This window comes from Chiloscyllium plagiosum, unplaced genomic scaffold, assembly GCF_037043375.1.
Source record: "Chiloscyllium plagiosum isolate Xiang-an unplaced genomic scaffold, Cpla_swu_hap1 HiC_scaffold_30, whole genome shotgun sequence".
Classification (NCBI taxonomy): domain Eukaryota; kingdom Metazoa; phylum Chordata; class Chondrichthyes; order Orectolobiformes; family Hemiscylliidae; genus Chiloscyllium; species Chiloscyllium plagiosum.
Window position 1 is genome coordinate 11,617,082 of NW_028270168.1, and position 22,110 is coordinate 11,639,191.

The 22,110-nt window shown below is 41.6% G+C and overlaps 1 protein-coding gene across 2 annotated transcripts in view; it reads right to left on the reverse strand.

Annotated features, from left to right (window-relative positions):
* mecr (mitochondrial trans-2-enoyl-CoA reductase) overlaps nucleotides 1–22,110 on the reverse strand; it is a 72,301-nt gene that overhangs the window by 40,456 nt on the left and 9,735 nt on the right. For both annotated transcript variants that reach the window (XR_015752118.1, XM_043717333.2), the window contains exons 2-4: nucleotides 17,180–17,277; nucleotides 10,868–10,999; nucleotides 2,460–2,603 (exon numbers count right to left, since the gene is read on the reverse strand). Coding sequence is in view for 1 of the 2 variants with exons in the window: in XM_043717333.2 (XP_043573268.1) it covers nucleotides 2,460–2,603; nucleotides 10,868–10,999; nucleotides 17,180–17,277 (374 nt within the window). In the remaining variant the exon portion in view is untranslated. The remainder of the gene's footprint in view (nucleotides 1–2,459; nucleotides 2,604–10,867; nucleotides 11,000–17,179; nucleotides 17,278–22,110) is intronic.

Here is a 22,110-nt window from a genome sequence, read left to right on the forward strand (position 1 = left end):
AAGGAATAGCCATGGGCACCCGCATGGGCCCCAGCTATGCCTGCCTCTTCGTTGGATATGTGGAACAGTCCATCTTCTGTAGCAACACTGGCACCACCGCCCATCTTTTCCTCCGCTACATTGATGACTGTATCGGCGCTACCTCGTGCTCCCACGAGGAGGTTGAACAGTTCATCCACTTTACTAACACCTTCCACCCCGACCTCAAATTTACCTGGACCGTCTCAGACTCCTCCCTCCCCTTCCTTGACCTCTCCATTTCTATCTTGGACGACCGACTCAACACGGACGTTTACTATAAACCGACTGACTCCCACAGCTACCTAGATTACACCTCCTCCCACCCTGCCCCCTGTAAAAACGCCATCCCATATTCCTAATTCCTTCGCCTTTGCCGCATCTGCTCCCAGGAGGACCAATTCCAATACCGAACAATCCAGATGGCCTCCTTCTTCAAAGACCGCAATTTCCCCTCAGACGTGGTTAACAATGCTCTCCACCGCATCTTCTCCACTTCCCGCACCTCCGCTTTTGAACCCCGCCCCTCCAATCGCCACCAGGACAGAACCCCACCGGTCCTCACCTACCACCCCACCAACCTCCAGATACATTGTATCATCCTTCATCAATTCCGCCACCTCCAAACAGACCCCATCGCCAAAGATATATTTCCCTCCCCTCCCCTATCAGCGTTCCGGAAAGACCACTCCCTCCCCGACTCCCTCATCAGATCCACACCCCCACCAACCCAACCTCCACTCCTGGCACCTTTCCCTGCAACTGCAAGAAATGCAAAACTTGCGCCCACACCTCCCTCCAAGGCCCCAAGGAATCCTTCCATATCTGTCACAAATTCACCTGCACCTCCACACACATCATTTACTGCATCCGCTGCACCCCATGTGGCCTCCTCTACATTGGGGAGACAGGCTGCCTACTTGCAGAACGTTTCAGAGAACACCTCTGGGACACCCGCACCAACCAACCCAACTGCCCCATGGCTGAACACTTTAACTCCCCCTCCCACTCCGCAGAGGACATGCAGGTCCTTGGACTCCTCCATCGCCAGACCATGGCAACACGATGTCTGGAGGAAGAGCGCCTCATCTTTTGCCTAGGAACCCTCCAACCACAAGAGATGAATGCAGATTTCTCCAGCTTTCTCATTTTCCCTCCCCCCACCTTTTCTCAGTCCCAATCCTCAGACTCAGCACCACCTTCTTGACCTGCAATCTTCTTCCTGAGCTCTCTGCCCCCATCCCCTCTCCGGCCTATCACCCTCACCTTAACCTCCTTCCACCTATCGTACTCCCAACGCCCCTCCCCCAAGTCCCTCCTCCCTACCTTTTATCTTAGCCTGCTTGGCACACCCTCCTCATTCCTGAAGAAGGGCTTATGCTACCCTCCTCATTCCTGAAGAAGGGCTTATGCCACCAAGACAGAACCCCACTGGTCCTCACCTACCACCCCACCAACCTCCAGATACATCGTATCATCCTTCGTCAATTCCGCCACCTCCAAACACACCCCACCGCCCAAGATATATTTCCCTCCCCTCCCCTATCAGCGTTCCTGCTCCTTTGATGCTGCCTGACCTGCTGCGCTTTTCCAGCAACACATTTTTAAGCTCTGATCTCCAGCATCTGCAGTCCTCACTTTCTCCTAGAATTCACACAATTAATAGTAGGGCCCTGGGGAGTGCTGCTGAAGAGGGGACCTAGGGGTGCATGTTCATAGTTCCTTGAAAGTGGTATCGCAGATCGACGGGGTGGTGAAGGCAGCATGGGCATGCTTGTCTTTATTGGTTAAAATATTGAGCTTTGGAGCTGTGTTATCATGCTGCAGCTGTACAACATTGTTGAGGCGGCTTTTAGAATACTGCACACAATTCTGAGTAGCCCTGCTATAGACAGGATGTTGTTAAACTGGAAAGGATACAGAAGAAATTTACGAGGATGTTGAAGGGATTGGAGGGTCTGAGTTATAAAGAGAAGCTGTACAGGATGGGACTTGTTTTTATGGAGCATTGGAAGCAGAGTGGTGACCTTATAGAGTCACAAGGGGAATAGATAAGGTGAATAGCCAAGGTCTTTTTCCAAAGGTAGGGGAGTCCAGAACTAGCGAGTATAGGTTGAAGGTGAAAGGGGAAAGATTTAAAAGTGACCTGCAGGGCAACTTTTTCATGTATGGAATGAACTGGCAGAGGAACCAGTGGAGGTGGGTACAATTACAACATTTGAAAGACATTTGAATAGGTGCAAGTTTAGGGAAGGTTTAAAGGGATATGGGTCAAACGTAGAGAAAGAGGACTACTTCAGGTTAGGATAACCAGTCAGCATGGATGAGTTGGACAAAAGGGTCTGGATCTATGCTATATGACTATCTACATGCTGGAATTGCAAAATTAAGTTCAATTCTCAAAATATATTGATTATTTTGAATTGAATAGGAATACATACCAGGCTTCAATGTCGCAAAGTCATACAACATTCTATAGGCAGTACATGTGTTGACACCCAAGGTAGCAGCACACAGAAGGGGCAGGTTATTTGGAACTTTACTAAAACGATTCATATTGTCCACTGTTTCTGTTCTCCAGGTTCCTGTAAAAAATAACACTTTGAAGTAGAAAGTCTAAAATTCAATTGCCCAAGTTTCAAAATGAATTGATAATTTAAGTAATGAATACACATCCAACAGTTCACTACATATTCATCGATGTCTTTAGTACGTAAAAATGTTTAGTAAATTATTGAAATAAAACTACAGGATATACATTTCTTAAAACAGCATTTATGTGGTTAAGTATATTAAAAAGACTGCTCATTGCTATTTAGAACAAAATATTTGTTTATACATAGTATACTAAGATAGATTGTTCCATTAGTCAATTTATTTTAAAAGGGAGCTAGACAAGCACATGAGGGTGAAATAAATAGTTAACTTAGAAAAGGTCTCTTACTTACCAATAAAAATAAAGCACAACTGAAAGCAACCACAGAAAGAGGGAGCAATGTAAAAAGGTGGTGGTGGTGGTGGCAAAGTGGAATTGTCACAGGATGAGTAATCCAGAGATCTAATTCCTTTGGGTATAGGAGTTTGAAATTCACCATAACAGATAGTGGAATTTCAATCAATGAAAATTTGAAATTAAAAGCTACACTAATGATGGAACTACTGTTGATGATTGTGAAAACCTGTTTGCACCACTAATAGTCTGGCCTACAAGAGACTCCAAATCTACAGCAATGTGGTTGACTCTTAAATGCCCTATGGAACGGTCCTAGCAAACCAGTCAGTTCAAGTGGCAATCAGGGATGGGCAATAAATGACAATCCACATCCCAAATTTAAAAAAAAACAGGCTTTCTTCAGGTTTAAAGTGAGCTTTCAATCAGAGAACAGAGAAGCCACTCCACAGCTGGTAGAGATCTGATCAGTTTTTTTCTATATCTTGTTACAGCTGTTTGGTTATCACAGAATCAGGTTGGCACTGTGGGTGTGAATATTACTTGCCACGAGTTAGTCCAAGCCTGGAAGTTGCAAGGTCTTGCTTCATTTTAGCATAGAATGCTTCAGTACGTGAAGAGTCACAAATTAGGTGACCATTCAATGTCACTATTGGTAATCATCAGTGAAGATTCCAGCGTCTGAATTTAATCAGACAGAAAGTCGCTAACGAAGCAGCTGCAGATTGGTGGGCCTAGGTCATGACCCTGAGGAATTCCTGCAGTGATACCAGTGACTGAGATGATTGACCTCCAACAACCACAACAGTCTTTCTTTGGGCTCGGTATGACTTCAATCAGTGGACCAATTTCCCCAATTCCGACTGAGTTCAGGTTTGCTATGATGTCTTTATATTATGCACAGTCAAATTCTGCCTTTTTGTTAAGGGCTATCACTCTTACTTCACTTCTGGAGGTCAGCTCTTTTGTCCAAGGCATTAGTGAGATCAAGAGCTGAGTAGCTCTGGCAGAACTCAAAATGATCATAGGTAAGAAGGTTATGGCTGAGAAAGCCCTGCTGGATTGCACTATCCGCGATTTCTTCCATTATTATGGTAACCATCAAAAGAGCTTTTCATTTCATGTTATTTTGTTAAACAAAATGAAATTCCACCAGCTGCATTGGGGACATGCAAGTTCAAGCGGTTGTAATGCAAACATGCAAAAACATAAGAACAAATAAAGAGATTATGTTGCTGGCAAGGGTTCAAATACAGTTACAAAACAAGGGTCCAAAAAGATGATTCAACATTAAGTACTTTCTAAAAAAAATCATGAGAAATGAGGTAACTATTTACAAAGTACACAGGCATCTGCAACACAAGAGTAGGGGGCAAATTTTTAAATGAGAGGAGAGAGATTTAAAAAAAAGACTCGAGGGGCATTTTTTTGTTTAAAAACTTGTGGATTGTGTATGAAATGAATTCCCTGAGGAAATGGTGTGTGAGGGCACATTTACAACATTTAAACTACACTTAGATAACTACATGAATAGGAAAGGTTTGGAGGAATATGGACCAGGTGCAGGTAGATGGGACTAGTTTAGCTTGGGATTATGTTCAGTATGGATGGAAGAGTCTATTTCTGTGCTGTACAATTAGTCCAGAGCATTAGTCCAGGAACATTACGTGTATGCCACTGCAATATTCACAGATACAAGAACACAAACTTTAAAAGGTTCTCAATGCATTAAGGTGGAAACTGGAGCTGGTGACAGAAGAAACACTATTAGTGGATAGTTGCCGTGGAAACTGATTCAGTGACGCGAAAAGTGGGTCAAAGTATGCCTTGTTCAGGGAGATAGGGGCATTATAAATAGAGTCATAGAGATGTACAGCATGGAAACAGACCCTTCGATCCAACCCGACCAGATATCCCAATCCAATCTAGTCCCACCTGCCAGCACCCGGCCCATATCCCTCCAAACTCTTCCTATTCATATACCCATCCAAATGCCTCTTAAATGTTGCAATTGTACCAGCCTCCACCACATCCTCTGGCAGCTCATTCCACACACGTACCACCCTCTGCGTGAAAAAGTTGCCCCTTAGGTCTCTTTTATATCTTTCCCCTCTCACCTTAAACCCTCTAGTTCTGGACTCCCCGACCCCAGGGAAAAGACTTTGCCTGTTTATCCTATCCATGCCCCTCAATTTTGTAAACCTCTATAAGGTCACCCCTCAGCTTCCGACGCTCCAGGGAAAACAGCCCCAGCCTGTTCAGCCTCTCCCTGTAGCTCAGATCCTCCAATCCTGGCAACATCCTTGTAAACCTTTTCTGAACCCTTTCAAATTGCACAACATCTTTCCGATAGGAAGGAGACCAGAACTGCACGTATTATACCAACACTGGCACAACCAATGTCCTGTACAGCCGCAACATGACCTCCCAACTCCTGTACTCAATACTCTGACCAATAAAGGAAAGCATACCAAACACCTTCTTCACTATCCTATATAACTGTGACTCCACTTTCAAGGAGCTATAAACCTGCACTCCAAGGTCTCTTTGTTCAGCAACACTCCCTAGGACCTTACCATTAAGTGTATAAGTTCTGCTAAGATTTTCTTTCCCAAAATGCAACACCGTGCATTTATCTGAATTAAACTCCATCTGCCACTTCTCAGCCCATTGGGCCATCTGGTCTAGATCCTGTTGTAATCTGAGGTAACCCTCTTCACTGTCCACTATATCTCCAATTTTGGTGTCATCTGCAAACTTAGTAACTGTACCTCTTATGCTCGAATCCAAATCATTTATGTAAATGACAAAAAGTAGAGGACCCAGCACCAATCCTTGTGGCACTCCACTAGTCACAGGCCTCCAGTCTGAAAAACAACCCTCCACCACCATCCTCTGTCTTCTACCTTTGAGCCAGTTCTGTATCCAAATGGCTAATTCTCCCTGTATTCCATGAGATCTAACCTTGCTAATCAGTCTCCCATGGGGAACCTTGTCAAACGTCTTACTGAAGTCCATATAGATCACATCTACCGTTCTGCCCTCATCAATCTCTTTTGTTACTTCTTCAAAAAACTCAATCAAGTTTGTGAGACATGATTTCCTATGCACAAGGCCATGTTGACTATCCCGAATCAGTCCTTGCCTTTCCAAATATATGTACATCCTGTCCCTCAGGCACGGTGGCACAGTGGTTAGCACTGCTGCCTCACAGCGCCAGAGACCCGGGTTCAATTCCCACCTCAGGCGACTGACTGTGTGGAGTTTGCACATTCTCCCCGTGTCTGCGTGGGTTTCCTCCGGGTGCTCTGGTTTCCTCCCACAGTCCAAAGATGTGCAGGTCAGGTGAATTGGCCATGCTAAATTGCCCGAAGTGTTAGGTAAGGGGTAAATGTAGGGGTATGGGTGGGTTGCGCTTCGGCGGGTCGGTGTGGACTTGTTGGGCCGAAGGGCCTGTTTCCACACTGTAATGTAATCTAATCTAATCTAATTCTCTCCAACAATTTGCCCACCACCAAGGTCAGGCTCACTGGTCTATAGTTCTCTGGCTTGTCCTTACCACCCTTCTTAAACAGTGGCACCATGTTTGCCAACCTCCAGTCTTCCAGTGTCTCATCTGTGACTATCGATGATACAAATATCTCAGCAAGAGGCCCAGCAATCACTTCTCTAGCTTCCCACAGAGTTCTCGGGTACACCTGATCAGATCCTGGGGATTTATCCACCTTTAACCGTTTCAAGACATCCAGTACTTCCTCCTCTGTAATCTAGACATTTTGCAAGATGTCACCATCTATTTCCCTATAGTTTATATCTTCCATATCCTTTTCCACAGTAAATACTGATGCAAAATATTCATTTAGTATCTCCCCTATTTTCTGTGGCTCCACACAAAGGCCGCCTTGCTGATCTTTGAGGGGCCCTATTCTCTCCCTAGTTACCCTTTTTTCCTTAATATATTTGTAAAACCCCTTTGGATTCTCCTTAATTCTATTTGCCAAAGCTATCTCATGTCACCGTTTTGCCCTCCTGATTTCCTTCTTAAGTATACTCCTACTTTCTTTATACTTGTCTAAGGTTTCACTCGATCTATCCTGTCTGTATCTGACATATGCTTCCTTCTTTTTCTTAACCAAACCCTCAATTTCTTTAGTCATCCAGCATTCCCTATACCTACCAGCCTTCCCTTTCACCCTGACAGGAATATACTTTCTCTGGATTCTTGTTATCTCATTTCTGAAGGCTTCCCATTTTACCAGCCGTCCTTTTACCTGCGAACATCTGCCTCCAATCAGCTTTCGAAAGTTCTTGCCTAATACCGTCAAAATTGGCCTTTCTCCAATTTAGAATTCCCGGGGAATAGGGATAACCCCGGGAATTACAGGCCAGTTAGTCTTCCTTCGGTGGTAGGTAAAGTAATGGAAAGGATACTGAGGGATAGGATTTATGAGTATCTGGAAAGACACTGCTTGATTAGGGACAGCCAGCACGGATTTGTGAAGGGTAGGTCTTGCCTTACAAGTCTGATTGAATTCTTTGAGGAGGTGACCAAGCATGTGGATGAGGGTAGAGCAGTGGATGTAGTATACATGGATTTTAGTAAGGCATTTGATAAGGTTCCCCATGGTAGGCTTATGCGGAAAGTCAGGAGGCATGGGACAGAGGGAAATTTGGCCAATTGGATAGAAAACTGGCTAACCGGTCGAAGTCAGAGAGTAGTGGTAGATGGTAAATATTCAGCCTGGAGCCCAGTTACAAGTGGAGTTCCGCAGGGATCAGTTCTGGGTCCTCTGCTGTTCGTAATTTTTATTAATGACTTGGATGAGGGAGTCGAAGGGTGGGTCAGTAAATTTGCAGATGATACGAAGATTGGTGTTGTGGATAGTGAGGGGGGCTGTTGTTGGCTGCAAAGGGACTTAGATATGATGCAGAGCTGGGCTGAGGAGTGGCAGATGGAGTTCAACCCTGCCAAGTGTGAGGTTGTCCATTTTGGAAAGACAAATAAGAATGCGGAATACAGGGTTAACGGTAGGGTTCTTAGTGAGGTGGAGGAACAGAGGGATCTTGGGGGTCTATGTTCATAGATCTTTGAAAGTTGCCACTCAGGTGGATAGAGCTTGCAAGAAGGCCTATGGTGTATTAGCGTTCATTAGCAGAGGGATTGAATTCAAGAGTCGTGAAGTGATGTTGCAACTGTACAGGACTTTGGTAAGGCCACATTTGGAGTACTGTGTGCAGTTCTGGTCGCCTCACTTTAGGAAAGTTGTGGAAGCTTTGGAGAGGGTGCAGAGAAGATTTACCAGGATGTTGCCTGGAATGGAGAATAGGTCGTACGAGGATAGGTTGAGAGTGCTAGGCCTTTTCTCGTTGGAACGGCGAAGAATGAGGGGTGACTTGATAGAGGTTTATATGATGATCAGAGGAATAGATAGAGTAGACAGTCAGAAACTTTTTCCCCCGGGTACAACAGAGTGTTACAAGGGGACATAAATTTAAGGTGAAGGGTGGAAGGTATAGGGGAGATGTTAGGGGTGGGTTCTTTACCCAGAGAGTGGTGGGGGCATGGAATGCGCTGCCTGTGGGAGTGGTGGAGTCAGAATCTTTGGTGACCTTTAAGCGGCAATTGGATAGGTACATGGATGGGTGCTTAAGCTAGGACAAATGTTCGGCACAACATCGTGGGCCAAAGGGCCTGTTCTGTGCTGTATTGTTCTATGTTCTAACTTTTAGATCTGGTCTATCCTTTTCCATCACTATTTTAAAACGAATAGAATTATGGTCACTGGCCCCAAAGTGCTCCCCCACTGACACCTCAGTCACCTGCCCTGCCTTATTTCCCGAGACCCTTTATGATTTATATCGCTTAGAATAAGTATAGAATTCTAATGGAATTGGTCAACAAAGCAATAAACCAGTAGCATATGGGTGTTGGTTTGTTTTTGCGAAGGGCTTTAAAATGAATTCAGTCATGATTTTAAACCAGTATGTGCCTTCTCAAGTGTTGATGGAAGTATGTTTGCACAGAGGGGGGATTAACACATCGGAGACAGAAAACATTCAGACACTGTTTAGCAGAATTTGGATAAGCCAGTTAGATTTAAAGAAATCTGACTCATTTTGAGAAGCAACATACAAAACGCAGTTGGCAGTAATACAGGCCTCCATTGCAATTAATGTTCACCATTAGGAAGAGTTATCAGTATACAGGGACTTGCTTATCATTAATAAAATTTCCTTGAGACCTTTTAAATTTCAATTATTGAAAAAGGCAGGCTCCTTCAAGAAGTCAGCGAAACTGTAAAACTAACAGGGAACATTTCTGATACCAATGGTCAATCCTGTAACTGGTTCCGGCGTATTCACACACATTGGAACATAACTTCTCGAATATTCAATTTCCTTCACGTTGTATGGTGAAAGCTGATATACACATCACACCATGATGGTGCTTTATATGTCTTGCAAAAAGGCAATATCAGGTGAAATTATTTGGGTTTTTGATTAAAAAAAAAGGTCCATGTTGACTCAGTAATTACACCAGATACTGTGCATGAAGACAATAATATTGTAGAAAACAAGTTATCAATTTTTTGTTTGTTGGAATGTGCTGGTGATTTAAGCGCACAGTCCATTTAATTTTCTTTGTGGCTCATTTGTAAAATTTCAGACTGCTGCATGGCCTTCCAGCTGCTAAAACAATTAAAATGCTATAATTAGTCTCACCCTTCCAATGGAGGATGGAAATAAAACTCAGCAGTATATGGTCTACCTTTTTTATAGCTGAAAATGTGTTGCTGGAAAAGCGCAGCAGGTCAGGCAGCATCCAAGGAGCAGGAGAATCGACGTTTCGGGCATGAGCCCTTCTTCAGGAATGAGCAAAGTGTGTCCAGCAGGCTAAGATAAAAGGTACGGAGGAGGGACTTGGGGAGGGGTGTTGGAAATGCGATAGGTGGAAGGAGGTCAAGGGGAGGGTGATAGGCCGGAGTGGGGGTGGGGGCGTAGATGTCAGGAAGAAGATTGCAGGTTAGGAAGGCGGTGCTGAGTTCAAGGGATTTGACTGAGACAAGGTGGGGGGAGGGGAAGAGGAAACTGGAGAAATCCGAGTTCATCCCTTGTGGTTGGAGGGTGCCTAGGCGGAAGAGGAGGCTTCTTCCTCCAACCGTCATGTTGCTATGGTCTGGCGATGGAGGAGTCCAAGGACCTGCATGTCCTTGGTCGAGAGGGAGGGGGAGTTGAAGTGTTGAGCCACGGGGTGGTTGGGTTGGTCCTTCATGTGAATTTACTTCTTTTGAATTCAGTTTATTAAAATTCAAAACAAATCCATTATTCTGATGAAGTATTCACAGAATGCTGGAGAAACTCAGCTTGTCTAACAGCATCTGTGGAGAGTGAAGGACAGTTAACATTTTGAGTCCTGTAGGACTCTTCTTCAGAAGTGAATGAAGAAATCATCTGCATATAGATGGCTTTGTTAAATGTCAAATGTTAGTTCTATTTCTCTCTCCACAGATGCTGCCAGACCTGAGTTTATCCAGCATTCAGTGTTTGCCTCATATTTCCAGAAAGCAAAGTATTTTGCTTTTAATTTTTTAATAAAATTGCTTTGTTCAAACCCCTGCAGATTCTGCTTGCTCGCCCAAGCAGAAAATGACTGAGTTACTAGGAGCCATGTATACAAGCCAGACTGTTTTTTGAAAGTTACTACTTTGCGTAGAAAAATATAGATACAGTAATCATCTACCATATTTCATTAAATGTATTCATCAAGTTTCAAATCACATACAGGAGAAACAGTGATTTTACATCTATAGATTTCAAGAAACAAATTGTAGTGGCATACCATTTGACTCTATCCCTCGTTTGCCATATCTTTGTAGTAAAGCAAGTATAGAAACTTACCCAGCCCTGCATCAGATGGTATTACCCAGTCTCCTGGCTTCAGATCAGTTACTTTACTGCCTACTTCCAGAACTTGTCCTACTCCTTCATTTCCTCCAACTGCTGGAAGATTGGGGAGAATTGGATAGGTACCTGCAAAATAAAAAACACTCATATAATACAAGGTACGAGTAGATTAGACTATGTTCCCTACAGGATGGGAACAGGCCCTTCGGCTCAACAGGTCCACACCGACCCTCTGAAGAGCAACCTATCCAGACCCATTCCCCTATTTTACCCCCGACTAATGCACCTAATAATATGGGCAATTTAGCATGGCCAATACAGCCTAACCTGCACATCTTTGGGTTGATGGAGGAAACCAGAGCACCTGGACGAAACCCACGCAGAGAATGTGCAAACTCCACACAAACAGAGAGTCACTCGTGCCTGGAATCTAACCTGGGTCCCTGGCGCTGTGAGGCAGCAGTGCTAATCTTGACTGCACTCAACGTTTTGTATTATTTTGTTAATTGCCCAGTTTGCTGAACTATATGACGAAGTACGAATAAGGGGGGCTGCTTGCTTTTCATGACTGAAGTTAGAGTCTTAAGCCACTTGCAAAAAAAGTGTCTTTTTGTTTTGGTTTTTATTTGCTTATTCAATGAAACCAACATTGTGGTTAAATTACTTCACTGGAAATTCAGCGATTTGGATTAATGATTCAAAGATGAGTTCAAATCCCACTACCTAGGAAATTTAAATACGGATAATTAAATAAATCTGGAATTAAAGATAATAATATCAGTATTACTTATCATTTAGCTACCAGAATGTCATAAAATGTCATCTTATTCACATATGTTCTTTAAGGGAGAGAATCTGATGTCATCAGCCAGTCCAACATATATGTTACTCCAGACCAACCAACACGGCCCTCCGAAATGGCCTCAATTATCAATAATGTGATAGATCACGATCTTGTAATGAAAAATGAGGGTTATCAGCAATATCCACACACCATGAAGGAATAAAAAAAATGCAGTACAAGAAATAAATTGACAAATCCAGAGCATTTTCCTTCCAAAAAAAATATTCAAATCCAGTTCACACGGAGAAATAGCTTCCTCTCTCATGGCTGTTTAGCAGTTCTAGGACAGTCTCTCTACAAATTCAGACAGCAAAACAATTAATTAACAAGTCCTAACTTGGCCAAAGTGTTTTGACAGCACATGAGAACCATTGGTATGAAAATGAAATAGCCGGTTTTGACACAATTCAGGCCAGACTCAGAATGAAGCAAGTGTAATTTCCTGAAAGGTACCTGCCATTTCAACTTGCTAAATTAAAAGTGGTTCTTTTATGGATCCCCATGAGAGTGCAGCTTCCAATGTGACTTCTGCCCAGCAGATTGCTGTATGACTTGCATACGTGGAATGTCTTCATATAGGAAGACCAAAAGGAGACATTTTTATGGGGTGAAAGGAAGTCGTACTATAAATTCAAATTACTTTCAACATACCTCTGGAAAACTTTTAAAATATGAAAATGCTGACAAATTCAACAACCGCAACTGGAACAGTTATAACAGCCAGGAGAACAGTAACCTGCCAGAAAGTACTTTTAGGACAAATGTTATGAAGGTATAGCAATGTTCTATACCTTTACGAAAGTTAAGCACTAGCAGAATGACCTGACAGCATTAAATGCTCTGAACAAGATACAATGTAACCTTTAGATCCAGCAGCAAGTGCAGCTGGTGGTCTGGAGACAAAAACGAATTTGAATTAGGCCAACGTTTAAATTATATGCCCAAAAAAACCCAAGCTCCAATCCAGTTTGAATTTGTATATTGACAATATTAAAAACCAATGACATAATCCGATGCTTTCAGGGTATACAAGCGAGAAAACGTGAACAGTTGGGGGAGAACTGCCAAGTCACCAGCATGGATAGATTGCCCGAAAAATAACTCTATTAAAAGGTACCTTTATTGATCTGTGACCTGTGAAACAGAAATCCTTAAGAAGGAAATCTACAGAGGAAGATATAAAGAGAAAATTCGACAGCTGCCTGGTTTTGAAATTTGAATTTTGGTAAATCTTAATCGGGTTTTTATCAGACTAGGGAAAGTAAAAGATAGGTTTGAGGAAGGAGTTGAAAATAGTTGAGTTAATATTTCTCTAATATACTTTAAGAAATAAAGTTGTTAATATTTACTTCAAATAGTTCTTGGCCTCTCGAAACTTCACAGATTACTGCACGGGATAATTTTTTCTGTATTGCTAGTTTAAATTAAGCAGGGAGGTTTACCAGTGTCGCAATACAAAATATAGCAAATTATTCTGAGCGAGAATCAGCATGTTTCTGGTAACATCATAAAATGCGATTCTTTTGTGAAAATGAGTTGCAAATGCTGTCAGATTAAATGCATCAGCTTTTGTAGTTTGCTCTTGCTGGGTCATTAAAAACAAATTTTAAAAATGATTTGGTCAATTGGTATGTTTGGAACCACGTGGATTTGTTGACGATGAGATTCTTGATTGGGGTTGTTAACCTGGGCCAATAAGGGAGCCTTGGCAGACCAATACAAACAGGAGATTCAGAATCTCCTCAGTTCAGGGGACTGACTCCAAACTGGCTGTGTCATAGCCAGTGTACTGTGCACATGTAAATAAAGGGTGACTTGGTGATGAGATACCAGCAGCTGTGCAGTTATTTCAATATCCAAACATCTTTCCTCCGACCTTCATTTCCTGGAAGTGCTGATTTAAAGTTAGAGGCTGCATAATCCTCTTAAATTTGAAATGACGCTTAGAATTTAGCTTAATAAATCATTTAAAAATACAGTCCAAAGTAATTTTGCTGAATCAGGTTTAGCTGAATATAAGCAAGTGTATGTGGTCCTGTTTCTCTAAATTATGTTAGAATAATTTTTTTATTCTTTCAGAACATATGGACATCACCGATACAGACAATATTTGTTGGCCACCACTAATTTCCGTTGAACTGGGGGATCAGTTGGAGCTGCAGTTACAGGCAATAAGGAATTTACAGGAGCTAGGTGGTGTGATGGATGGCAGTTGGAACAGAAAAGACACAGATATGGTCTGGTAGATGGGTTAACTCCATGAAAGGTAGGAGGGGTAGGCAGGTAGCGCAGCAGTCTCCTATGGCTGTGCCCATCTCAAATGAGTACCGTGGTCCATCTGCAGGGCATACGTTCTAGGACATACTGCAGAAGCCCGAAACTGTGGATCGGAGCGAATCCTTTCAATTAAATGGGAAACATACCTTTCCACCAACCTTCTGGCCCCTGGTTCTGGAACGTTCCCTGTAATATGTTCTGGCTACGATAAACTGTGCATAACTGAAACCATGGAAAACAATTCCGCGGATACAGGGGTCGCCCTGTATGATGTTTTGGAAAATGCAGCAGGAAATGGACTCTCTGGGGAATGTAACACAAACAGCCAAGTTTCTGGTACCGAGAATGGCTCTAAAGCAACGACGGGCACATCAGGTTCCAGGGGATCTAGTCAGAGGCACAGACAGACATTTCTGCAGCCGACAGCAAAAAATGCCTCCTTGCTCAGGATCAACAGGGACAGGGTGTAGAATGTTCTCAAAGGGAAGAGGGACCAGTAGAGGGTCATTGTACACATTGGAACTAACTACTTGGGAAGGGAAAAGAATGACATTCTGAAGGGAGAGTATAGCAACTTAGGCAGGAATTTAAAAAGGAGGTCCAGGAGGGTATTAAATATCTGGATTACTCCCGGTGCAATGAACTAGTGAGGTTAGGAATAAGAGGATAGAGCAGATGAACGGGTGGTTGAAGAGCTGGTGTAGAGGAGAAGGGTTCACATTTTTGGATCATTGTAATCTCTTGTGGGGTAGATCTGACCTGTACAAGAAAGACTGATTGCACTTGAATTGGAAGGGGACTAATACACTGGCAAGGAGATTTGCTAAAGCTGCTCAGGAGGATTTAAAACTAGTAAGGTGGGGAGCGGGGGGGTGGGGGGTGGGATTCAGGGAAATAGTGAGGCAAGAGATCAATCTGAGACTGGTACAGTTGGGAAAAGGAGCGAATCAAACAGTCAGGGCAACCAGGAACAAAGCAGAGAACAAGATAGGAGTGATCAATTAAACTGCATTTATTTCAATGCAAGAGGCCTAACAGGGAAGGTGGATGAACTCAGGGCACGATTAGGACCATGGGACTGGGATATCATTGCAATTACAAATTCATGGCTCAGATATGTACAGGCCTGGCAGCTTAATATTCCAGGATATAAATGCTGTAGGAAGGTTAGAAAGGGAGAGCAAGAGAGGAGGGGGAGTAGTGTCTCTGATAAGGGATAGCATTACTGCTGTACTTAGGGAGGATATTCCTAGGAGTACATCCAGGGAAGTTATTTGGGTGGAACTGAGAAATAGGAAAGGGATGGTCCCCTTATTGGGATTGTATGATAGACTCTCAAATAGTCAGCGGGGAATTGAAAAACAAAATTGTAAGGAGATCTCCGTTATCTGTAAAAATAATAGGGTGATTTGGCAGAAACTTTTAACTTTCCAAACATAGACTGGGACTGCCACAGTGTTAAGGGTTTAGATGGAGAGGAATTTAAGTGTGTACAAGAAAATTTTCTGATTCCGTATGTGCATGTACCAACTTGTGCAAAACCTGACTTACTCCTGGGAAATAAGGCATTGCAGGTGACTTATAATAACCAAGTAACCTGACCATAATTCTATTAGTTTTAATACAGTGATGTAAAAGCATAGACCGGATATAAAAGTTGAAATTCTAAATTAGAGGGGAGACAATTTTGACAGTATCAGGCAAGAACTTTCAAAAGTTGATTGGGGGCAGATGTTCGCAGGCAAAGGGACAGCTGGAAAATAAGAAGCCTTCAAAAATAAAGATAACCAGAGTCCAGAGACAGTTTATTCCTGTTTGGGTGGAAGGCAAGCCTGGTAGGTGTAGGGAATGCTGGATGAATGGAGAAGTTGAAGTTTTGGTTAAGAAAAAGGAAACATATGTCAGGTAGAGACTGCAGAGATCAAGTGAATCCTTAGAAGAGTATAAAGGCAGCAGGAGTACACTTAAGAAGGAAATCAGGAGGGCAAAAAGGGTACATGAGATAGCTTTGGCAAATAGGATTACGACAAATCCAAAGGGATTTTATAAATAGAAGAACAAAAGGCTAACTAGAGTTAGAACAGGGCTCCTGATAAGGATCTGAAACCTGAATACAGGCTGAGGTAACTAGTTGTTGTCAGGAACAACCGCTTAACAGATGCTCATAATAACTTAGGCAGCAATAAAATGGTTTCTTGTCGCAAATAACATAACAAAATGGCTTCTAGCCTGCAAATTGACAATTCTGCTAAAGCTGCATAAAATGGCTTTTAAGTTACTAACTGCTAATTTTGCTATAACTGCATAAATAACTAACCACAGTCTGCTACAATAGAGATTAGCAGACAATGGTCCCTTTACAGCATAGGAATAACTAGACTAGATCAGACATTATTGGCCATCCTAACTGACCTTCAGATGCATGTGCAATGGCTCGATTAGAGAAATAAGGGTGGCCCAAGTGTTGGAAAACAAAGTTGGTTCCCAGGAAATATCACTGGACCAAGTAACTGTCAAACAAAGCAGTATCGTCTGTTGATTGGTAATTGTTTGAAAGAACTATGCGATCATGGCCTGTATCCTTCTTTAAGAAAAGCATAAAAATGTCTTTGCTTGAAGCCATGTGTGCAGCTCCTCTGAGGAATACGGAAATGCTCAACTTGTGCGTTCCTGGATGTTCTGTACCTGGCTGAATGAAAAAATAAAGAATGAAGTCTGAAAGAACCAGACTGATTGCGAGTGCTTATTGACTGATCAGATTGAAGTTTAACTCTTTGAGATTTGGTTTGGTGACAGGATACCAGCCTGTGGAGTTATTTCAGCTTTAAATAATTTTGAGCAACATGCCTTACTTGGAACAGGTTAACACAGATGGTAATGCAGGAATTCTGAAACAAAATCAGAAAAGGCCAAACTGAACAAGACTATTCATAACTGAAAAGATGGCTTAATGCTTGTAATTAGTGCTTTATTCCTTCTTCAGAGGATACTATATTTCTTGCAATTCTGTTTAAGGTTCAGCAACAGCATTCTCTCTCAATTCTTTTAAATCCAGCTAAAGATAAATATAATTGCGATTTACTGAATGCAAAAAAAATGTATTTTGTTCTTCAGCATTATTTGTAATCAGAATTCATGTATGTGTTGTTGAAAACATTTAACTTAGAAACAATATACCACATTACCTTGAACCATGTTGATATCTGAGGGATTGATAGGTGCTGCTAACATTTGGACTCTAACATCAGAATCACCAAGCGGAGGTGGTTTGAGAGTTTCAAGCCTGCAATAGAAGAACAGTGCTCTTGACCAATTTAAAAAATATTGACCTGTGGACAAATCCTAATTCCAAATTGAATCAAACTATTTAACAAGCCAAGAATGAAAAGCACAATATAGGATTTGAGCTTTTCTTTCCCTAAGAAGGAACAATGGTGATAACCAAAAAGACCTAATCAATAGCCTGATTGACTTCCTTTAATTTTTACTGAATACCTTATATAACCATTATATTTGTGAAACATGTATATTCAATCATCTCAGGTGAAAGGGCCCCTTGACGGAGTTAGTTTCTATGCATGGATTACCACTGCATGAACACCCACTACAGCATTAAGATTTCATTATGCACAACACCTTCAGTCACAAAATTTAACGTTTCCCCAAAAGGAAGCAACAGATATCATGTATTATTTTCCCTTGAAGTGGCTTTCTGCTATCAGTGGTGTGGTTTACAGCAAACTCACTGATGCTTCCTGAAACTAGGCCAGATTCATGGAAACCACGTAATGTCATAGTGGCTTACAACTTAGAAAATTCTTGGAACAGCACAGTTGCTCAGTGGTTAGCACTGCTGCATTTTCCTGCTCCTTGGATGCTCCCTGAACTGCTGTGCTTTTCCAGCACCACTAATCCAGAACCTGGTTTCCAGCATCTGCAGTCATTGTTTATGCCTCAGCGCCAGTAGAGTCCAGAAATGAGAAGGCTAGGTAGATTAGCCATGAGAAATTTAGGGTGACAGGGATAAGGTTGGGAGCTGGGTCTAGGTGGGATGCTCTTCAACGGGTCGATGTTGACTCATTGAGCTGAATGGCCTGCTTCCACGCTGTAGGGACTGAATGATTCTATGAATTTATGAAAAATGCCCTTCAGCACATCAAGTCTACGCTAGTTGAAAAGAAGTACCTAATTATTCAATCAAAATTTGGACGTTGCCATGCACATATATTCTTAAAGCAGAGTCCAGAGAGCCTTACTCTGCACTAAGTGCACTATAACTGAATTAAGAGTTCAAAAACAAAGCCATATCCATAACAGGAATTATTCCCACTATCGGCTTTCACACAATTGGGTTGCAAAAAAGTACGACAATTATTGCATATTCCTTCAAATTAATGATATATTCTTATTTCATGAAATCATGAGCTTTCAATTTTTGCTTTCACTTCAAGTCTTACAGTTTGTTTGGTAATGTTAAGTTCTTTTTTTTTGAGATTCTTACACACTTGATGCAACAGCAACACGCCAACTTCTGCGAACAACCACCAAATTTTATTAAGCAAATACAGTACAAACTTTGGAGAAACTCTTAACATTCTTTGCCATGCTTGCAAAGCGTGTTGAGGGGTCTCTCTGAACAATGGAACAGTTCTTCCTTTATACAAAACCTTTACATCTCAGTCAGTAATGCCCACAAGACAATCCCCAGCCACTCCCGACAGTGTAGTGACCTGATCATCTCCAGAAACAATGTGATGTAAATCATCCCTTAATGGCCAGATCTGGCGTGAACTATTTTTTTTTGTAACTGTATGGTGCGGTAAGAATTTCAATTGCAATTGTTCTAATTGATTTCTAAATAGCTGATGATGCAAATGCCTCTGAATGGCAAGAGGTGACAATGTAAATTCCTTACATTCTACCTGTAGAACAGAGACATCCCATCCTACCCCCCAGGGCATTCAATTTCTTGCGAGTCAGCAGAGCAAATTAACTCTTTAATATCTCAGGTACAGCACCTGAAATCTAAACAAATATAATTTTTTAAATTGTATATGGTAAATATACTGCAGTGAAGGCATTCTATGGAACAGTTTGGGCAAAGAAGCTTCACTCTACAGCTACTGGAGATGGACATTAACAACTCTACAGTTACTAGTGATACTGGTTACTAAATCCAGTAGGCAGTATAACTAGAAAAAGGTACACGGCTGAGTTGTTCAGGGCATTTCTGTTAGGTTTCCTGCTTTTTCTGACATTAATTATACAGCACACAACTTCAAAATTTATGGATGACAAAACATGGAAGCATTTTGAACTGTGTACAGCTTGAACTTTAAGAGGATGTAGGCTGGTGGAACAAAGAGATAAGTGGTAGATGAAATTTAATGCAGACATGCATGAAGTCATTCATTCGGATAACAGAACAAGGATAGGGAGCAAAGTGTACAATTCAATAAGGCATTCAGGAGCAGAGAAACCTGCGGATATGAGAGTATAAATCTATGAAGGTGGCAGAGCAGGTTGTTAAAGCAGATCATATAGAATACAAGATCCTGAACTTTATAAATAGGGCCATAGAGCACACAGGCAAAGAGATTATGATAAGCTTGAACAAAAAAACTGGTTTGGGCTGAAAAGGAATATTGTGTTCAATACTCGGCACTACAGGGAAGGAAATGAAGGTATTGGACAGAGCATAGTGAAAACCATTCCAGGGACTGAGAAGGTGTATTACTTCGTTAGATTGGAGAAGCTGGGGCTGCTCTTTGAGAGGAAGAGATTAAGTTGAGATGTGACACAGGCATTCAGAAACATGACGATTTGGACAGCATCGTCTCCTTGGCAGAAGGGTCAAGAATCGGACAATGCTGATTTAAGGCGATTGATGCAAGTACAACGAGGACATGAGGAGAAACCATCATGTTTACAAAGTTTAAGATGTGGAATGTCTCTCAGAGACCAAGTTTCAATCTTGGTTTTCAAAGGGGAATTAGATAATTATCCGAAGAGCAAAAAAATTGCAGGGCTACATGGAAAGGAGAGGAATGGGAATAAGGGACTTGCAGTTTATTTTTGCAGATACTGATAGGATCGAGCAAACAGTTCCCTTTTGTGTTGTGATGATTCTATGCTCATAAGATTCTATAGCATGCAAGATACAAAATCAGAAGCACAATCAGAAGACCTTATCTAAATCTCAGGTATAAAATTTAAGAGAGGAATCTTGTTGTGCCGAAGTAATGTTCTTACCTCTAGACCAGAAGGTCTGCCCCAGAAGTGTGTCATGACATATCTGAGCAGGTTGATTAAAAATATCTAAAATGATTTATATATTAATTGATTTATTGTCACTTATATTGAAGGACAGTGAAAAACTTTGTTTACGAGCAGTACAGGCAGATCATCGCAAGAAAGGATGTACAGATCAAACAGACTTAAGACAGAGGCATACTGGTTAAATCGTACAGGGTGTGGGCTAGGTGAGATCAACGTAGCAAGATCAGCATTATTTCAGGATTAAGATTCCATTCATCCATCTAATAACAGGCGGGAGGAAGCTGCTCCTGAACCTGCTGCTACATGTGTTCAGGCTTCTGTATCTTCTGCTTGACGGAAGAGGTTGTAGGTGATCATTACCGGGGTGAGACGGGTCTTTGATGATGTTGGCAGGCTTTCCACAGCAGCGAGCCATGTAAATGGAGTCCATGGATGGAAGGTTGGCTTCTGTGATCGGTTAGACTGTGCACACCACCTTCAGTAGCTTCTTACGGTCCTAGGCAGAGCAGTTGCCATACCAGACAGTTATGCACCCAGACAATGGTGCATCGGTAGAAGTTGGTGAGGGTCTTTACGGACACCAAATTTCCTGAGCTGTGTGAGGAAGAGACATTGTTGTGCCTTGGCAGTCGCATCTATGTGGGAAGTCCAGGACAGGTTGTCGGTTATTGCCATTCTGAGGAACTTGATGCTCTCCACCCTCTCAACCTCAGTTCTGATGATGTCGATGGGGGAGCGTTCTCCTGTCTTTCTTTTAGAAACCCAGATTATGATTTCATAAAAAACAACAGTCTATTGTACTGCACAATAAACAATACAGCAGTGGTTAGTTTCTAAGTTTTATTTCACCAACTCACAACTTTCCCTCCTCTTGCTTTAATTATTAAATCAAAATTTTATAAACAATAAACATTCGGCTCCAAATGATTAACTCAAAGGAATATCAAATTTCTACATATTATTTATCTTACACCTGTACTACAGAATAATTATTTTGTGATATAATCAGAATTTGAAACAACTAAGCAATCTGCATAGATCAGGATTTAAAAAGTACGCTGGATACTCATTACAGAAAACTGATTCTCTTTAACGAGAAATCAAAAGAACTACGGGTGCCGAAAATCAAAAACAAAATCAGAAATTGCTGGAAAACTTTCAGGTCGGATTGCATCAGTGGAGAGAAATCATTTAACGCTTTGGATCTGGTGACCTTTCTTCAGAACTGCAGGAAAAAAACACATCAACACCACAGGGAACGCTGTCAGCTTTAATCACGGAATAGACTGAACATGACTTCAGAACCATAATTTCTGAAAGCAAAAGAAATCTATTTCTCAGCATGTAATTTTCTTTAAAACGTCTGTGCATTCACACAGTTCTTAAAAAAATGTATGTTAGCAATAAAAGTAGAATATTTTGAATTGCCATTCCAAAATGATCTCAACTCACTTTTAAAAAACTACCCTTTTTGCATGGGTTTAGCATTTTATTCATCCAAAAGATAAATTTGTGGCTCTCAAGAATTGGTAGTATTATTAGATTCTTAGTTGTTTTATGGTGCAATGCTGAATGATTTGGTGCTGCCACATTTAGAGACTGAAATGAAATTGCAGCAAACTTACTATTTGAGCTTTAATTAAAGACTCACTAATCACTGAATCAGCAAAATCAAATTGTTTTTGAAGAATTATTTGAAATTATTTGAAGCACAGACGTAGAGATAAAATAATTTAAACATTTAATGAAAAATAAAATTCATAGCAGCCTGATGGCAGTTGAAAGAGAGCTTTAAACTATAAGGCATCTGGATGGGTTTATGAATAGGAAGGGTTAA